This window comes from Quercus robur, chromosome 5, assembly GCF_932294415.1.
Source record: "Quercus robur chromosome 5, dhQueRobu3.1, whole genome shotgun sequence".
NCBI lineage: Eukaryota > Viridiplantae > Streptophyta > Magnoliopsida > Fagales > Fagaceae > Quercus > Quercus robur.
In genome coordinates, this window is record NC_065538.1 from 77,721,249 (window position 1) to 77,738,749 (window position 17,501).

The 17,501-nt window shown below is 33.6% G+C and overlaps 1 protein-coding gene across 1 annotated transcript; it reads left to right on the plus strand.

Annotated features, from left to right (window-relative positions):
* The first annotated feature begins 13,359 nt into the window (after positions 1 to 13,359).
* On the plus strand, positions 13,360 to 17,116 carry LOC126727230 (cysteine-rich receptor-like protein kinase 10). Its single transcript, XM_050432804.1, has 8 exons — positions 13,360 to 13,483; positions 13,605 to 14,693; positions 14,832 to 14,996; positions 15,275 to 15,396; positions 15,737 to 15,947; positions 16,065 to 16,302; positions 16,387 to 16,537; positions 16,633 to 17,116. The coding sequence occupies exons 2-8, from the start codon at positions 13,898 to 13,900 to the stop codon at positions 16,915 to 16,917; spliced, it is 1,968 nt and encodes a 655-aa protein (XP_050288761.1). The 5' UTR covers positions 13,360 to 13,483; positions 13,605 to 13,897; the 3' UTR covers positions 16,918 to 17,116.
* The last annotated feature ends 385 nt before the right edge of the window (positions 17,117 to 17,501 follow it).

Here is a 17,501-nt window from a genome sequence, read left to right on the forward strand (position 1 = left end):
TTTTCCTTGGTCATCATATCTTGTGTTATTTAGATTTTCCCTATGTATGTTTTCTTGTGATGAATGATTAACCTAGATTTGAATAATTAACTAAAGTAAGAATTTGACTAAAAAATTAGGTTAAACATTGTGTTTTCCAAATGTCTAAAACTTACAGTAACCCTTAACAACTCTTGTGTGGGGACAAATATTGTCTAAGGATAACATTCAATTATGCCTCCAAGCCAATCAAAATTTCTGTTTTCCTATTGGATCATTTTGTTATTTCATTATATTACTTTTCTAAATTCCCAATGGCGAGTAGATATAGAAACTTAACTAGTAAAATGAAAAAGACAACTATTCATAGTTTTTTAATGTATATGCTAGGGCTGTCCACGGGTCGGTCCGGGTCGGGTTTGTGCCCAACCCGCAACCGACCTGATCAGATCGGGTGGAGAAATTCCAAACCCGCCGCCGACCGCGAAAAGCCACCGGTCGAGTCGGATCGGACTCGGGTGGGCGGCGGTCGGAGTTGATTTCGACCGAAATAAATTGTAACAAACACTAAAGAACCAAAATCAACAGAACAAAAATCAAACTTCAGTAGTTTGATTCCTGAAGAACAAAATCAACAGATCTACAAACTCAAAGAGAAGATCTACAAACCCAAAGAATAGATCCACACATCCAAAGAACAAAAACCCAAAGAACAGATCCACAAATCCACAGATAACCGAACCTAAGAGATGAAATAGAAAGATTGAATCTGAGAGATGGAGGCGAAGACGAGCTGGGACGTTGCGGGCGAAGAGCACAGATCAACGACGAAGAGGCAGAGATCGACGATGGAGAGGCATATATCGATGATGACGATCGGCGAAGGGTAAACATCGGCGGTTGGATCGGCGAAGGGTAAGAACTGAGAGTGAGAGGATGACTTTGGAAAGCAAGGACTGGAATGAGACTGGTTAACAAGCTTCAGACCTTTAAACCCATTGATATGGCGGTCGGGTCGGGTGGCTCGGGTATTGGAGGAAGAGACCCGCACCTGATCCGTCGGAATCGGTTTTGGAAAGTAAGGACCCGCCGCCGACCGCTGGAGGAGTCGGATCGGACGGCGAACAGTTCGGGTCCGGTCGGTTTGACCGGGTGGGTCGGATCTGCGGGTTGTTTGGACAGCCCTAGTATATGCGACATAAATTTTTATACTCAGGTGATGTAATAAGAAGTGGTCAATAAAAAGTCAAACGTTTTGCTTTTTTCTAATGTAAAACGATAAGTAAATGCTGAAACTTAATGGGTAAAATGAAAAGGCACAAATGTTCGGTGTTTTTAAATGTATACGTGGTATAAATTTATATAGTTAGGTGATGCAATAAGAAGTTGTTAACAAAAAGTAAAATGTTTCACTTTTATATATATATATTCTTCTTTTTGAAGGTCAATGTGTTCAAATATACACCCTAACCATTATGTGGCACTGCCACTGATGATGTTTTTTTTTGGAGGGCCATGATTCCATTGTGTTTGATGTTTTTTGCAACTAAAAGTCTATTTAAAAGCCAAGAGTATTGCAGCTTAATTGGCACTTCCTCTTCCACTTGTGCTTGAGGATGTAGGTAGGGCGAGGAGTGGGTAAAGGGTTCAAGTTGCGAAGTTACTAGCAAATTATAACTATCTAAAAAAAAAAGTCTATTTAAGAAAACAAAAATTTCCTAATAAGTAAAAAATTAAGGACAAATAGAGAAATAAAAGTCTAAGAGCCGTTTAAAAAATATTGGTCTTTTTAATTCTAAGTTAGTTCCTTACTCGTATATATGCATGTGTCATGTGTGTGCTTCCTTCATTTATCATTGTATTTTTTTTTTCCCTAAAACATTTGATGGGGTGATAGTAGATCCAAAGAAAATATATGTTTTATTTATAATCATTTTTTTTCTAAATCTTTCCAAATGGTTGATGATCACTCTTAGACTTTGTATGTTGAAAGAGAAATTATTGCAAAATTTAGAAAATAAATAATTTTTGACACTTAAAATAATGTCTAGGTCTATTTTGATAGAAAATTGATTTGAAATATATTGAGCAGCAATTATTTTGTGTTTTTTAAAACCAAATTGCAAATTGTATCCTCTAAGTTTAAACCATGTTGATTTTGTTCCTTAAATTTTAAAATTTTAGATTTTGGACCTTGACATCATATAGGATTTTGATTTAAGTCCTTCCATGCATACCCATTACCAAGGTAACTCAAAATCAAATCAGACCCAACCACTAAGCTAATTATCATGGTTTTGAATACCATTACGTTTTGGCTAAAATGGGCGAAAAATCTTGTATCAGTATGAAAACCAGAACAATAACCACTTTATTCCACCTTAGGTAAAATTCCTATCCATTCTGAATGTTTTGGTCAGTTTTGGCCAATAGTAACCAAAATTAAAGATTCTACCACTACCTTTATCTCTGTTAGGAATGACAACGGGCCGGGTTTTTTCATACCTGGACCCGACCTGCAAGCTAGATCTGGCCCGATTAGTAAACGGATTTTTTTTACAGGGCCCAGACCCACCCCGTTAGGCCCCTGTGGGCCCCATTTAGCCCTACCAAATTTGGGCCCAAGCAGCGGCCCAAATCATGGCCCAACCAAAAATAAATAAAATTGAAGCCCATTAAGATTTTTTTGCCTAAATTCAAGCCCATTCAAGCCATATAACGTGGCCCAAATGCCAAATCAGTCCAAATCATAGGTTAATCATAAATCACCTGTTAATTATAAACCTATAAATCAATAAATCATATCTAATATCATCAATCAATAAATCACCTGTTAATTATACATCCATAAATCAATAAATCATAACTAAGATTATAAATCAATAAATCACCTAGCTAAGATAACCATTTAATCATAAATCAACAAAATCATAGCTAAAATCACCTGCTAAACATAAAAATAAAATAAATCCAACAAGTACAAGAAATAAGTATTACAAGTCCAACGAGTCCAAGAAATTAAAAAGCTACAAAATAAATCCCACAAGTTTAGAATAATTACAAATCAACAAATTAATCCAACAAGTTTAAGAAATTAAAAAGGCTACTAAATTAATACAAAAAGTCTAATCCTCCACAATTGTGACACAACACCATCCTCTTCATTAGGCTCTCCATCATCAAGAATTGATTGAAGTGTACAATCTCTAGACATAGTTGAAGAACCTACAACAACAATGAATTAAAAAAATGGAATAAACTTCATCAAATTATAACTAGCAAATATAAAAATACAATTTTGATTGTATAAATACAAATTAGTCAATTGCTAACCGTTGATTTCATTCCATAACCAATTTTGAGCACACATCATTGCTTCTATAGTCTTGGGATGTAGCCTACTATGGTGTGAACTTAACAGTCTCCTACTAGTGCTAAAGGCAGATTCTGAAACAACAGTTGTGACAGGAATGACTAAAATATCTCTTGCAATCCTTTGTAAAGTAGGATACTTAAGACCATTACTTTTCCACCATGCCAAAATATCAAATTCTTCATTCCTCTTCAACACTTTCTCATCAATGAAATGATCAAATTCACTTCTAGCACTCCCATGTTTCTTTGAACTACTTGAATTATTGTTCACAAGCAAATCAAAAGATGACATTGCCCCACTCAACCTAAACTTCATTTGCACCACATAATCTAAAGTACTTGTAGGAATATGAGAACTTCTTTCATTATCTATAGGGGACTCATCTACATCTTTATACTCATCAAGCAAATCATAACAAAAATTCTTAATTTTTTCAATCTCCAAATTAGAATTATCACCATAAATGCTAGGTTAATAAAACTCTAATAACTTTATCTTATATCTTGAATCTAAGATAGCAACAATAGCCATAACAACATTAACATTAGCCTAATAAGAATTAAATTTAGTAAGCATGCTTTCTGTCATCATACTTATCATCTCATTTGAAGACAAACTCCATTTAATCAATGCAATTTTCAACTCACACACCAAAGTAAATACATATTAGTTGTGGGGTACTTACGACTAGAGAAAAACTAAGTCACACTATGAAATAACTCCAACCTCCCACAAATATCTTTGACTACCTCTCAATCATGATCATGTGGCAAACAAGTATAAGATGCTTCATTTTTAGCCAAATGAAAGAAAGCATCTTTATAAATCAATGTAGTAGAAAGCATTAAGTAAGTTGAATTCCAACGTGTTTTACAATCTAAGACCAACTCTTTGGTGCATTGAACACGCAATTGACGTGTATTTTCATCAAATTTCTACCTCCTTTTTGATGATCCAATCTAATAAATCACACTATCATGAATCCTTTCAATACCATCACCAATAAGAGACAACCTATCTTGAACAATCAAATTCAAAATATGTGCAACACACCTCATATGCAACATAGACCCACCCAACATAAGAGAACTAGTATCAAGCTTGTTCAAGAGAAGTCTTATAATGGCATCATTAGTACTAAAATTATCAACAGTAATTGTGGACAACTTCCTATCAATGTTCCACTCTAAAAAACAATCAACAAGGACTTCAGCAAGGACATCTTTCGTGTGTGGAGAAGGAACATAAACAAACCTAGAAAAATAATAAGAATAATTATAACATAACTCAATACACATTCAATTTAACATAACTTAATAAACATCCTAAACATAAAGTTTTTAACATTCAATTTAACCCAATATCATAAACTCAATTCATATGGTTTAATAGATTTAACATTTATAGATCAAAAAATTACCTTAAAACCCGGCTTTGCAACATCTAAGTATGATCGATAAAATGAGTGGTAATGACCATAAACCCTCTCTTTTTGTTAGTCGAAGTCCACATATCAATTGTAATTGCCATCCTACTTCCATTCTTGTCCGTCATCTTCAAAGCTTTCTCCCTCTCATTATCACAAATTTTAAGAATGTCACTCTTCAAAGTGTCTCTTGAGATAAGTTTAAACAAAGGTTGAAGAAAACCCACAAATTCTCTAAACCCAATGTGGTCAACCATTGAAAGGGGGTATTTGTGTAGGATGACCATACGAGCAAGATTATTCCTCACTTTGACTTGATCAAATTGGTAAGTATTTAAACTCATTGTTCCATCCATCTTATTTTGTTGTTTAATTAAGACTTGTTGTTGCATATCCCTTATATCTTTAAACTTCAACCGTGGACATCTTGCTAAATGATTATGCAAATGGGTTGTACCTTGGCTAGAATCACTCAAGTAAAGCTTGCCACAATGATGGCATTGGGCTTTAAATTTTCCATCAACCTTCTTCCTTGTAAAATGCTCCTAAACATTTGAGGTAGTATTTCTTTTTCTAGTTGTATCCAAATCCTCATTTGTAGGCTCTTGCTCTCCCTCTTCCTCTGTCCCTTTTTGTTCCTCTACCTCTACATCTTCTCCAACTAAGTCCATCGTTGGGAATTTCAAACTCTTAATTGGTTCAGAAGTTTGGGAGTTAGAATCAAAACAAATATTCACAAATTCATTATTACACATACTCATTGATTAATGGGCACAAATTCATAATTACACAGATTCACAAATTCTATCAACCTAATCATAATTAAACATGATTAACTACAAATTCAAACACTTACTCGTTGCTAATGGCCATAAAGGTGATGGTGATCCTGAGGGTGAGCTGTCAGGCGACAATGGCAAGGGTAATCGTGAATATGGCGAAGGAAACCGTATAGCTGGCAAGGGAAAACGTCTGGTTCTCAAGGGAGAGCCGCTTAGCGAGGGAGAACCAGATTTGTTTGTGTCTCCCATCTCTGTTTTAGGCTCTGCATTCCCAACATACACAAAAAACAATAAACAATTTCTTTCATTAACACAAAATGGTTGAATTTTTATTTTTTCAATTTAACGAAATATCCTAGTTAAATCAATGCAGCAATAAGGATCTAAGCACACACATTTCTTGATAAGAAGACTCAAGATAGGGTAGTAATTTGAAGATATGTAATCAAGAAGAGCTAGTCCAATACATATAGAAACTTATAATATCTATTCATAAACCATTGGAAATAGAAACTTCCTCTCACGGGTTGCTCCTACATTTTCACTTTATGGATGGGTCCAAGCATGATAAAGAGAAAAGTTAAATTTTTTTTTTCATTGTTATTATTTGAGAGAAGTAACAAGTTGAACTTTTAGGAAATGAGAAAAGTGGTCAATTGTTTTGAAAACCTTAACAAACATAGGCATAACAAATTAATTTTAATTGGTTTACATACCATCAGAAAGAAGAAGAGCACAACTATTTCCAAAAAATTAAGTTACAATGAACATAAGCTGAAAATACATGTCTCAACATTATTATTGCAATAAACCTCCGCACCCCTTTTTAAAAAAGAAATACTCTGCATATGGTTTCTCTCATGGAACCATTTGTTAACAAAACATAAAGACAGTACCAAAATAGTCCTCACACACACACACACACACAAACTCAAATTCACAGAAGAACAAAATCCAACCAAACACTCAACAAATTTAAGTATGTAACAAAAACGAACTACTCTCCGAATATGGTTGCTGCCCTGTCACAGTTGCAACAAAATCATCAAGAAACCAAACTACATTTGCGATTTTAGATAGTAACCTTATTTGAGCTCATCCAAAAAAGAAAAAAAAACATTTTATGAAATACTTAATAAAACTATGGGTTTTCGTTGGTTTTTGGATTTACAAGGGAATGTGATTATAAAATACTTAAAAAAAAAAAAAAAAAAAAAAAAATTGAAGAGAAGTAGAGAACATACTGGCAGTGACAACTAGGGACGACGGTGAGACCTTGGACTAGCGGTGAGAGGCAATGAGCTTGGACGGTGATGCTTGAGAGTGAGTGAGATGGAGGTTGTGTTACTGTGTGAGCTATGAGATTGAGAGTGAGTGATAAAGTGAGGCGACTGTGGCTGTGTGTGAGTGTGCTTGTGTGAGCCGTGAGCGTGCTCTTGTGTGAGGCATGAGTTGAAATGATATATGGGTGGGTTAGGGTTTATAACTATATATATATATATATATATATATATATATATATATATATATATAAGAGGGTTTATAGTAATTTCAGAGTAACCAGGTCGGGTCCAGGTCTGGGTTTTGATTTGGGTTTTTGATAAAACCCAAACTTGCTTCGGTTTTTTTTTAAACCATATCCGACCCTATTCTTTATCGGGCCGGGTAAAACCCGACCCATTAGGGTCGGGTCTGGCCAGGTACCCGTGGGTTGGGCAGCAATTGCCATCCCTAATCTCTATCTAAAACATAGAAGAAAAAACTAGATCTTTACACCTTTTAAGCTAAACAAAAGATGAAGAAAAAAAAAAAAAAACAAAAAACAAAACTGAGGATGTGTGAGAGGAAAAAAATAAAGAAGAAGAAAGGAAGATCAAGATGAGTAGAGTGCAAATACAGTAAGAGCATTTGCACTAGCTCCTATTTTAGTATAAGAACCGACTTTTTTTACTATACATAATCACTTTTCAAAAACATCCATATCATATTATCCATTTTACACTACATTTCATTATAATATAATTTTTTATCATTTTTTTTTTACTCTCCCAAATCATCTCTCTCTCTATGACTAAAGAAAATATTCTAAAATACATATTTGTATATGAATAGTAACCATATATATTTACATAGCTATTGTATCTAGAATCCTATTTTGCATAATTTTGCATAAGTTGATGTAAGTATTTTTTGAGATTAGTTGAGCAAATTGTAGGGCTAATGCTATTTTAGATAGACTGATATGAATACTCTAAGACATGAGGAAGAATAATGAAGGTTTAGCCAATTAGGTGAAAACTTTGTGAGATTACAAAATCAAATAAATTGGGTAGGTGAGAATGAAAGTCAGTAGGGTTGGACAATGTGAAAAGTGAGCCTTTCAAGAAGGTTCCTTGTACCACCGCGCACTTTTGGCGCGGTGGTCACTCTACAAGTAAAAGTGCTTGTAGGATGTGGAGGCAAGGGCGAAGGTTCAAGTCTCTAAGTGGGAGATTCAAGTCTCTAGGTGGAAGCATCACAAACATATACATTTAGATTAGGTTAGAGTAGTATTTATATCTTGTATCCAAAAAAAAAAAAGTTATTCGTTTCAATTACTCAATATGTTGGTTTTATTTACAAAAATCCCATAAATGATTTTAAAAAAAATAATAATATGCCCACATTGCTTTATTTTTAAAATTTATGAAGAATTATGCTCATTTTATTTAAGATTGAAAAATATTTTTTTTTAATTAAATTCATTGTTTTATATAATATGGTCCTCAAAATATTCCTTTCCAACTGAAATGGAGTCCGAAATGATATTTAGAACTTTGCTGGCTTAAGTAAGGCCCTCAAAGTGTAAGAAAGCCCTAAGTATAGATTAATAAAAAAAATTTTAAATAAAGATAAACATTCCAAATATTAGTCGATACATTCTATCAAAAAGAAATCCCAAAATATTTATCTAAAGAAACAAGAGAAAAAACTTTTGGGCTATTAATTATCTTTTGGAGTATAACTAAACCCCAAAACTTACCTAATGCATGTAAATCTCCATCTAAAAGCTGTGCAATTTGTCTACAGCTCTTTTAATAGTAGGAGTTATTACTCTATACATGTGCCACGTAATATATACCAAAGATGTTTGACTTTTGGTTAAGTATATAACATTGTGCCATATAAGTTTTTAGGAGAAATTACACTTTATCACCCTAAACTATACCCTCAATTACACTTTACACCATAAACTTTTAGAATGTACACTAAATTATGATCCTTGTTATACCTTACACCTCAACATCAAGTTCACCATTAACTTTAATATAAAAATATGGCACAATGTGGAAAGACCTAATTGCCCATCTTCCTAGTCCCTTAATAACAAATGAGAAATTACACTTTACCATCATAAATTATGTTCCTATGTACACTTTGCAGTCACGACTTGTTTATTAAACGAGTAACCCGACATGACACGTTTAACTCGTTTAATTAGTAGGTCATGTTAGGGTCGACACAAATGACCTATTTATTAACTTGTTTAATTAATGGGTCATAACTAACCTGAATAACCTATTTGATTTATAGGTCATACCTAACCCAAATAACCTATTAACAATTCCCATATATCTCTTCTCAAAAAAAAAAAAAATCTCATATATCTAAAATTATATTATTACCATATATCAACTTACATGGCATATCAAAATACACATGATGGAAAAATTTAAGTCCAGCCATCCAAGTGCTAGATCAAAAACTAAAAGACATCTAAATTAAGACACTGTATTAGAAGAGATTGAGAGTTCCATTCAAGAGATGTCTCCCTTGTGCTCATTCTTATTGATATTCATCATTATATCTTCAGCATACATTCAAATGGCACTTCAAATTTCCAATACCATATACTCCAACAACAATATATTCCTTTCCACACTTTTTGCATTTGCAAATAGGCTTTTCTCCATCTTTTGTAGGAAGCATATGAAAGAAATGCCAAACACTTGAAATCCCCCTCCTTTTGTTGTCTTTATTATTTGTCTTAGTCTCAGACTTAGACTTCTTTGGCAGAGGAAGTTCAGCCAGTTCAACAAGTTTATCTTTTAAATCAAGGTCTTCACCTTCATTTTTAGTGTCAATAAGCTGCATCTCATCAATTTTTCATCTAGAAAAACTTAAAGAGAAATTATTAAGCAGAAAATTAGTAATTCTAAGATGATAGAAACAAATAAACTTGAAAACTAATCATAAAGCACGACAAATAATTTTAAAATAATAAAAAAAAAATCTATTATTAGTACTAAATGGTTAACAGTATAGTGATTTGTAAAACTATTAGTACTAAATGGTTGCTCTATCTAGAAAGTCCCAATATGTTCAAACTGCTCATATGGCTAATGTGATTTGTAAAACCACTATACTTGCATCTTCAATTATTTTATTTTAAGAGGACCAAAAAAAAAAAACTAGAAAAGTAATCATAGACATAGAGCAAGACCCAATTATTTTAAAATCAACATTAAAAAAAAAAAAAAAAAACAGATCTAATATTAGTACCGAACAATCAACATGATAGTTTAACACAAAAAAATTTTATTTCATAAAAACAAAAACAAAGATATGTTAAAGTTTGAAATGTGGTAGGTATTCATCTAAAAAAACAAGAGAAAGTCATGTGATGAGAAACAGGTGTGTGGCTGTGGAATTTTTTTGTTTAAAAAATATAAAATATCTCATGCTCTAGTCTCTTCCCCAAACAGATAACACAAACACACCATAGCTCTCTTTAGCCTTTTCAGTTCATCTCTCTCCCCGCTTTTTTGCCTCTTTTTTGTTTTTCCTTTATGAGGATCTCACTTCTCAATCTCTCTTACAAAAAATAGAACCCAGCAAATCTCCCCTCCCGTTTCAATTCTCTTCCTAAGCAAGCTAATCTAGCAATGACAAATCTAATATCTAAGGCTTGAGCTTTTGGCATTATAGAACCATTCAATCTGTTTTTTTTTTTTTTTTTTTTTAACTAAAATAATTCATGATTTTCAACTTGGAAAAGTAACAATTTTTTTGCAAAAGTGGTGTGTGGAAAATTGTAAATGAGTGTGAGAAATAGATGTTGTTCATATACCTTGCAAGTGGATTCGTCAGTTGAAAGCTGAAGAAAGAGGTGACTGGTGAAGCTGTGAACCCCGTGAAGGAGAAGAGAGAGCAGAGAGGCAGCTACAGTTTTGAGGAGAAGAGATAGTAGTGGAGGCGGCTAGGGATTTGAAGGGAAGATAGAGTAAAGGGTTGAGAGACATAGGGACGACTAAGTTTTGATTTTAAATAATGTAGAATCTGTAGAGAAGAAAGAGGAGTGGTTGGAGTTTTGAGGAAAAGAAGAAGAGTCAGAGAGTTAAGGCTGATGATAAAAATGAAGAGACAGAGTGAGAGAGGCATGACTAAGATCTGGCAGTGAGGGAGGAGAATAAGGGAATAGGAAAGCTTATATACCTAGGTTTATAAGGGTAAATTGCTAAAATTACCTTTATAAGCTAATTAGGTCAAACGGGTCAAACAAGTTTACATGAACACGAACACGACCCTATTAGTAAACAGGTTAGCCGTGTTGACCCGAATATGACCCGAACCCGTTTAGCCTCAACCCATGACCTGTTTATAAATGGGTTCGCGGGTCATGTCAGATTTTGCCACCCCTACTTTGGACCCTAAACTTTAAATTTCTATCTAAGTTAAATGCAAACTTAACGTCCGAGTACAAAATGTAATAAGAGTCATAGTTTAAGATGCAAAACGTACATTCAAAAAGTTTAGGGTTCTAAGTGTAATATAATGTATAGTTTAGGGTAGTAAAATGTAATTTTCCGAAGTTTTTGAGGTCTCCAAATGTTTACATTTCATTATTTTAATAAATATTTTTAATTAAATTTAAATTTTATTCAATATTTAAGCTCTCCATTAAAATCTTGATTTCTTTAAATGTTAGCATATATACTTTTATATATAAACACATTTATAATAAACTAGCCGATATTTTGCGTGACGTGCATTGAATTTTCAAAAAATTTATAAGAAATTTTCCTATAATCCATTGGGTTCATCAATATTATTATTGTTTGTAATAACTAATCTACAAATTTTGCAAGTAAAAATAAATTCAAACTAAACCCTAGACCCTACCCATTTTTTCGATTCCAAAGTTGTTATGTAGTGGTTTGTCATGAATTGTAAGAAGGGAAAGTAAACATATATATTTTACAATATTTAAGAAATCATGAGAAAAAAATGTGCCACTATCCATGGCAATGTTTAATAAAAAAAATACCCCAATAAATCTTTCAAATCTTCATCATATATACGTAGAACATTTTATAAATTACATAGCAAACTGCCAAGTACATGCCTAAGACTTATAAATTATTATAATAACAGCTTAATAGAGAGCATATAAACAAAATATGGTACTACTTCATTAATAATTATAAAATTAACTCCAAAGAGAAATGGCTATATAAAGACTTAGATTTAAGCAGCAAATTACATGATAGGAGGTTATGTAATCTATAATATCTTTTTTCCACTTTGTGAAATAGCTTACTAATATATTATTTAAAAAAAAAAATTAAAAAAACCAATTAGCATTCAGAGAAGGCGACAACTGAAGGGTGAAGAAGATGAACCATGACGTTGAAAAGGTGTAATTGACATGTTGAATCTAAAGGGCGGCATCCTTTGGTTTGGATAATTTCATGTGTATTTAAGATGAGATGACATGAAAGAATATGACTAGGTATATATAAAGGATGAGAAGTGTAAGAGGATAAAACCCAAACTGTTTGTTTAATCTTGTGAGGAAAGTGAGGAAAAGTCTTAAAACAATGAACCAAAGAAAACAAAGAGTCATTATCTTTTAATTGGTGAGTCTTAAAACAATAAATCAAAGGAAAGGAAACAAAGAGTCATCATGGCAGAATCTCATGCTCTCCCACATGAGGTCTCTGTTTATATATATATATATATATATATATATATATATATATATATATTGATTGATGTGTAATGATAAAATATACATTTTTCATATACAAACACAATCATAATAAATAAATATTAAGAACTACCATAATTATTAAATTTTATATTTAATAAAATTACATCATGTTACTTTCTGTTTATTGATCGAGTTATAGATTAATATTTTAAATTTTGGAGTCAAGTGGCTATTGAATGTTGGAACTATGTATTTGATGGAAAAATTTCTTATGTACCAAGTGCATAAGATCACTCTCTTACTAATAGGTGGGCCGCACACATGTGGGGCCCACTTATCAGTGAGAGAGTGGTCTCATGCGTGTGAGGCTCACCTACCAATGAGATAGTGGTCTCATGTGCTTGGCACATGAGATACCAGCTCATATTTGACATGGAGGCTATGGTCCCCACAAATATTTTACATTTTTTTGAGTAAATACAAAAAGTTTATTGTAGATAAAATTTAGAAAGAAATATGTCCCTAGCTTTTTTTTTTTTTTTTTTTGGTATGAGATGACCCAGCCCCCCGCCCTGTCCATGTCCGTTTCAAGTCCCAAAATGCTTTCCCAAGCACGCTAGCCACTAGCCAATCAACACTTCTTTTTTATTTTATGTGTTTCACTAGTATCTTTTCAAAAGTTTCATTCTACTTTACATGTGTTTTACTTTACTCAATTTACTCATATCCCGGTAGGTAAGGGGTATCTTGTGAGATCATTGTATCACTCGGGACCTACATATCAATGAGACAATAGTTTCATGAGATTGACATATATAAAATTTCTTCTCATCTTAGTGCAATTTCTCTCACAGGTCAGTGACTTCCGTCTCTTTATTGATCTCATGGTCGCATTCTCATTCAACTACTTTCTTTTTCTTAACAAAAATAGCTTTAAATCTTTAAAGGTACACAAATTTTCATCTCATTTTTCTTTTATATTTCAATTCAATTTCTATCTATTTATCTTGTGGTTTATAAATTTCTCCTTTTTTTTTTTTTTTCGTTTTTTTCTTTTTTTAATTTCAGGTTCCACCCCGGCCAATGCTAATACCATATTTGATGGTAGTCCTTTTTCAGATCTCAGGTTCCCCTAAATAAATAAAAATCAATTTTATTATTAATGAATCACAAATCGTGGAAAAAAGAAGTCTCGTTTTGACTGATTTTAATTTTTCAAACCCATATCATTTTTGAAAAGTTCAACGGTAGGTGGCTTGGCCTTCTTCATTGAATCTCAGTATTATTGACACCTGAGACACCAGAGAGTCAGAGACTCCTTAGTCTGAGCGCAGTACGAGCACAAGACTATTCATATATATATGGAAATCCCTTCTTTCAGTGTCTCCATGCACCTAGTGCTCCTTTCCATATTCACCTCTCTAAGCCTTACGAGTGAAGCAGCCGAATACCGCTACCACTTCTGTTCAAACCAAACCACCTTCTCCCCCAATAGCACCTACCAGTCTAACCTCAACAACCTCCTCTCTTTCCTCTCCACAAATTCCACTCGCGAAACCGGTTTCTACAACACCACCGTGGGACAAACTCAAACACCGGAGAACACAGTTTACGGCCTCTTCCTCTGCCGCGGTGACCTTGCCACCATTGAGTGCCAAGACTGCGTCTCAACATCGACCAAAGAGATTGTTCAGCTGTACTGCCCAGAAGAAAAAGAGGCCGTGATATGGTATGATGAATGCATGTTACGCTACTCAAATCGATCATTCTTCTCCATTATGGAAGACGAGCCTAGTAAGATTCTGTGGAACTTGTTGGATATAACAGAGCCGAGTCGATTCATTCAGCTTGCAGCAAAAACATTGAGTGACTTGGTGCCGTTGGCGGCAGCAAATGCTTCGTCCGGTGCTAAAAGATTTGGTACCAAAGAAACCAAATTTACTGACTCGCAAACGCTATACAACCTTGTACAGTGCCTCCCTGACCTATCCAGCTTTGATTGCAATAGGTGTCTTCGGGAAGCCATAACAAACTTGTCCACAACTTTTGGTGGAAAGAGAGGGGGTCGTGTTCTGAATCCTAGTTGTAACGTTAGGTATGAAGTTTTCGCCTTTTACCAGGTACAAGCTGTTCCCGCACCAGGGCCTGGACCAAAAGGTACATATCCTATATCAAGATGATCCATTTTACAGTTCAAATTAAATATTATTGATTCAAGTTTCACCCTCGATCATCTGTATTGATGAAGCTTGATTACTTTACTTCACTAACATGTTATTGTCTTTGCGGGTAAAGGCAAAATCTCAACGGTAATAGCTATCGTTATTGGTGTTACAATTGCTGCCTCTGTGGTGCTAGTCACTCTGCTTTATTGTTTCCGAAGGAGGAAAGCAAGAAAGAAATCTGATGCTATAAACGAATTGAATTCTGAGAAATCTGACAGCATCCTAAATTATCATGGTACGCAAGTGGTTTTATGTTCACATCCTATGTCACACACTACTCATTTTCAAAAGTACACGAGAAGGAATCATTTCATTAAGATTGTGTTTTAAGCCGCACGTGAAAAACAATATAAATTCCTTACTATTTTAAAAGTTAAATTTCTAGGATGGTTGGTAATTTGTCAAAAATAATAAAGATTATATTGATTATGTACAAACTCTAACCTCAACATATCTGAAATCAGTGCTCTTTGTAGTGTAATCTCTTACATCTATTTATTTTTGGATGTTTAGCTACAAGTGAAATAACCAGTGTAGAATCCTTGCAATTTGATTTTGGGACAATTGAAGCCGCCACAAACAAATTCTCAGATGACAACAAGATTGGTGAAGGTGGATTTGGTGAAGTTTACAAGGTATATAGAATCAATATAATCTTTGCCATTTCTGAAATAAAGAATAAATATAAGGTGGAAAATTAACCTCTCGAATAGAAATACCACAACAGAGAGAAACGTTTTTTTTTTTTTTTTTTTTTTTTTTGAGAAGAACAACATAGAGAAACGTTGAAAACACTAAAAAGGAAAGATTACAATAAAGACTACGGCAAACAAGTTGTACCTAAAGTCACATGAATCTAGTGAGATAATGTAATTTTGTCGTGTACGCAAAAGTCTTCAAATGGTAATCTAATACAATCCACACCAATTAACAATTTGGACCTGATTTTGTCTGTTTGGAGGTTATTTCATTCAGGGTGTGCTACCTGAAGGGAAGGAAATAGCAGTCAAAAGGTTCTCAATGAAGTCATTACAAGGGTTAGTGGAATTCAAAAATGAGGTCGTACTTATTGCAAAACTTCAACACAAAAATCTTGTGAGGCTACTAGGATATGGCATAGAGGGAGACGAAAAGCTGCTTGTATACGAGTTCATGCCCAACAAAAGCCTTGATAATTTTATTTTTGGTTTGTTTCTTCCTACATTATTTTTTATAAGTCTGATAGTATTTTCGATTTCTTGTAGACTTCTACAATTCACATTTATTCATGATGTCATAACTTAACATTAATATTGAATTTCAGATTCAAAAAGGCGCTCACAACTTGATTGGAAGACTTATTATAATATTATTTGCGGGATTGTTAGAGGACTTCTATATCTTCATGAGGACTCCAGACTTAAAATCATTCATAGGGACTTGAAGCCTAGCAATGTGTTGTTGGACCATCACATGGTTGCAAAAATATCAGATTTTGGAATGGCAAGGATCTTTTCTGAAAACCAAAATATAGCTAACACCAAAAGAGTTGTAGGAACATAGTAAGTCACTCTTCTTTTATTTCTCTTCTTCTTGATTTTTTAATAATAAAATAAATAATAATAATTATGTTGGTATTCGAAAAGTGGATACATGGCTCCAGAATATGCAATGGAAGGAGCATTCTCTGTGAAGTCTGATGTGTTTAGTTTTGGTGTAATCTTGCTTGAGATTATTAGCGGGAAACGGAGTAGTGGCTTCTACCTTACAGAACATTCTCAGACACTCCTTGCATATGTATGTTAACTTTTTCTCCTTGAATTAGAATTAGAAAAAATGGAAATGGGATAGCATATATGAAGTATAACTCCATTTGCAATCTAAATTGATAGGCATGGAGATTGTGGTGTGAAGATAAAGTATTAGAGTTCGTGGACAACTTCATGATGGAATCATGTTCGACATCAGAAATTGTAAAGTGCATACATATTGGACTTTTGTGTGTTGAGGAAAACCCACAAGATAGACCCACCATGTCGACTGTGGTAGTTATGCTGGGAAGTGAATCAGTAGCCCTTCCTGAACCAAAACACCCTGCATTTTCGGTGGCTAAATTCATGCCAATGGATGAAATCTCTGTAAATGATCTCAGTTTTTCTACTATTGTGCCACAATGAACGCGTACAACTGTACAAGATTGCAATTGGGTCTTACATGATGGAGAACTTAATATTGTAACCTAAATTTCTATAAAATAGGAATAGGATAAGTATTGGGAAGGCTAGGCCTTACAAAGTTATTAAATAATATTGTAAGTTCACCACATTTGCAAGGGAGAAAGTTTTACAGCAAATAACATTGTACGTTGTATAAAAATGATTTTCAATTTTCATTTAGAAAAAGGAAAATTCAATTGTATTTTAAAAAAAAAAAATTCTTTTTTGGGGTGAGTTTTCTTTTGTAGCTAAATGCAACATGACATTTATTATAATAATAATTATTTTATCAAAACGTTGTAATCCTAATCCCACCACCCCGACCATAAGAAACAATCTTCGGTGCCAAAAATTGTTAAGAACTCTATACTTATTATTAATGCTCTGTTCATCTCTTTGTGGGCTTGGACATTTTGGCCCAGTATATCTTCTTGTCATTACTCAAGGATGGGCCTGCTGGATGACTTGGACAGACCAGACTTTAGATTCAATCAATAATACTCAAGTGTAATTATCCACAAGAAAAATAGATCTAAAAGGAACAA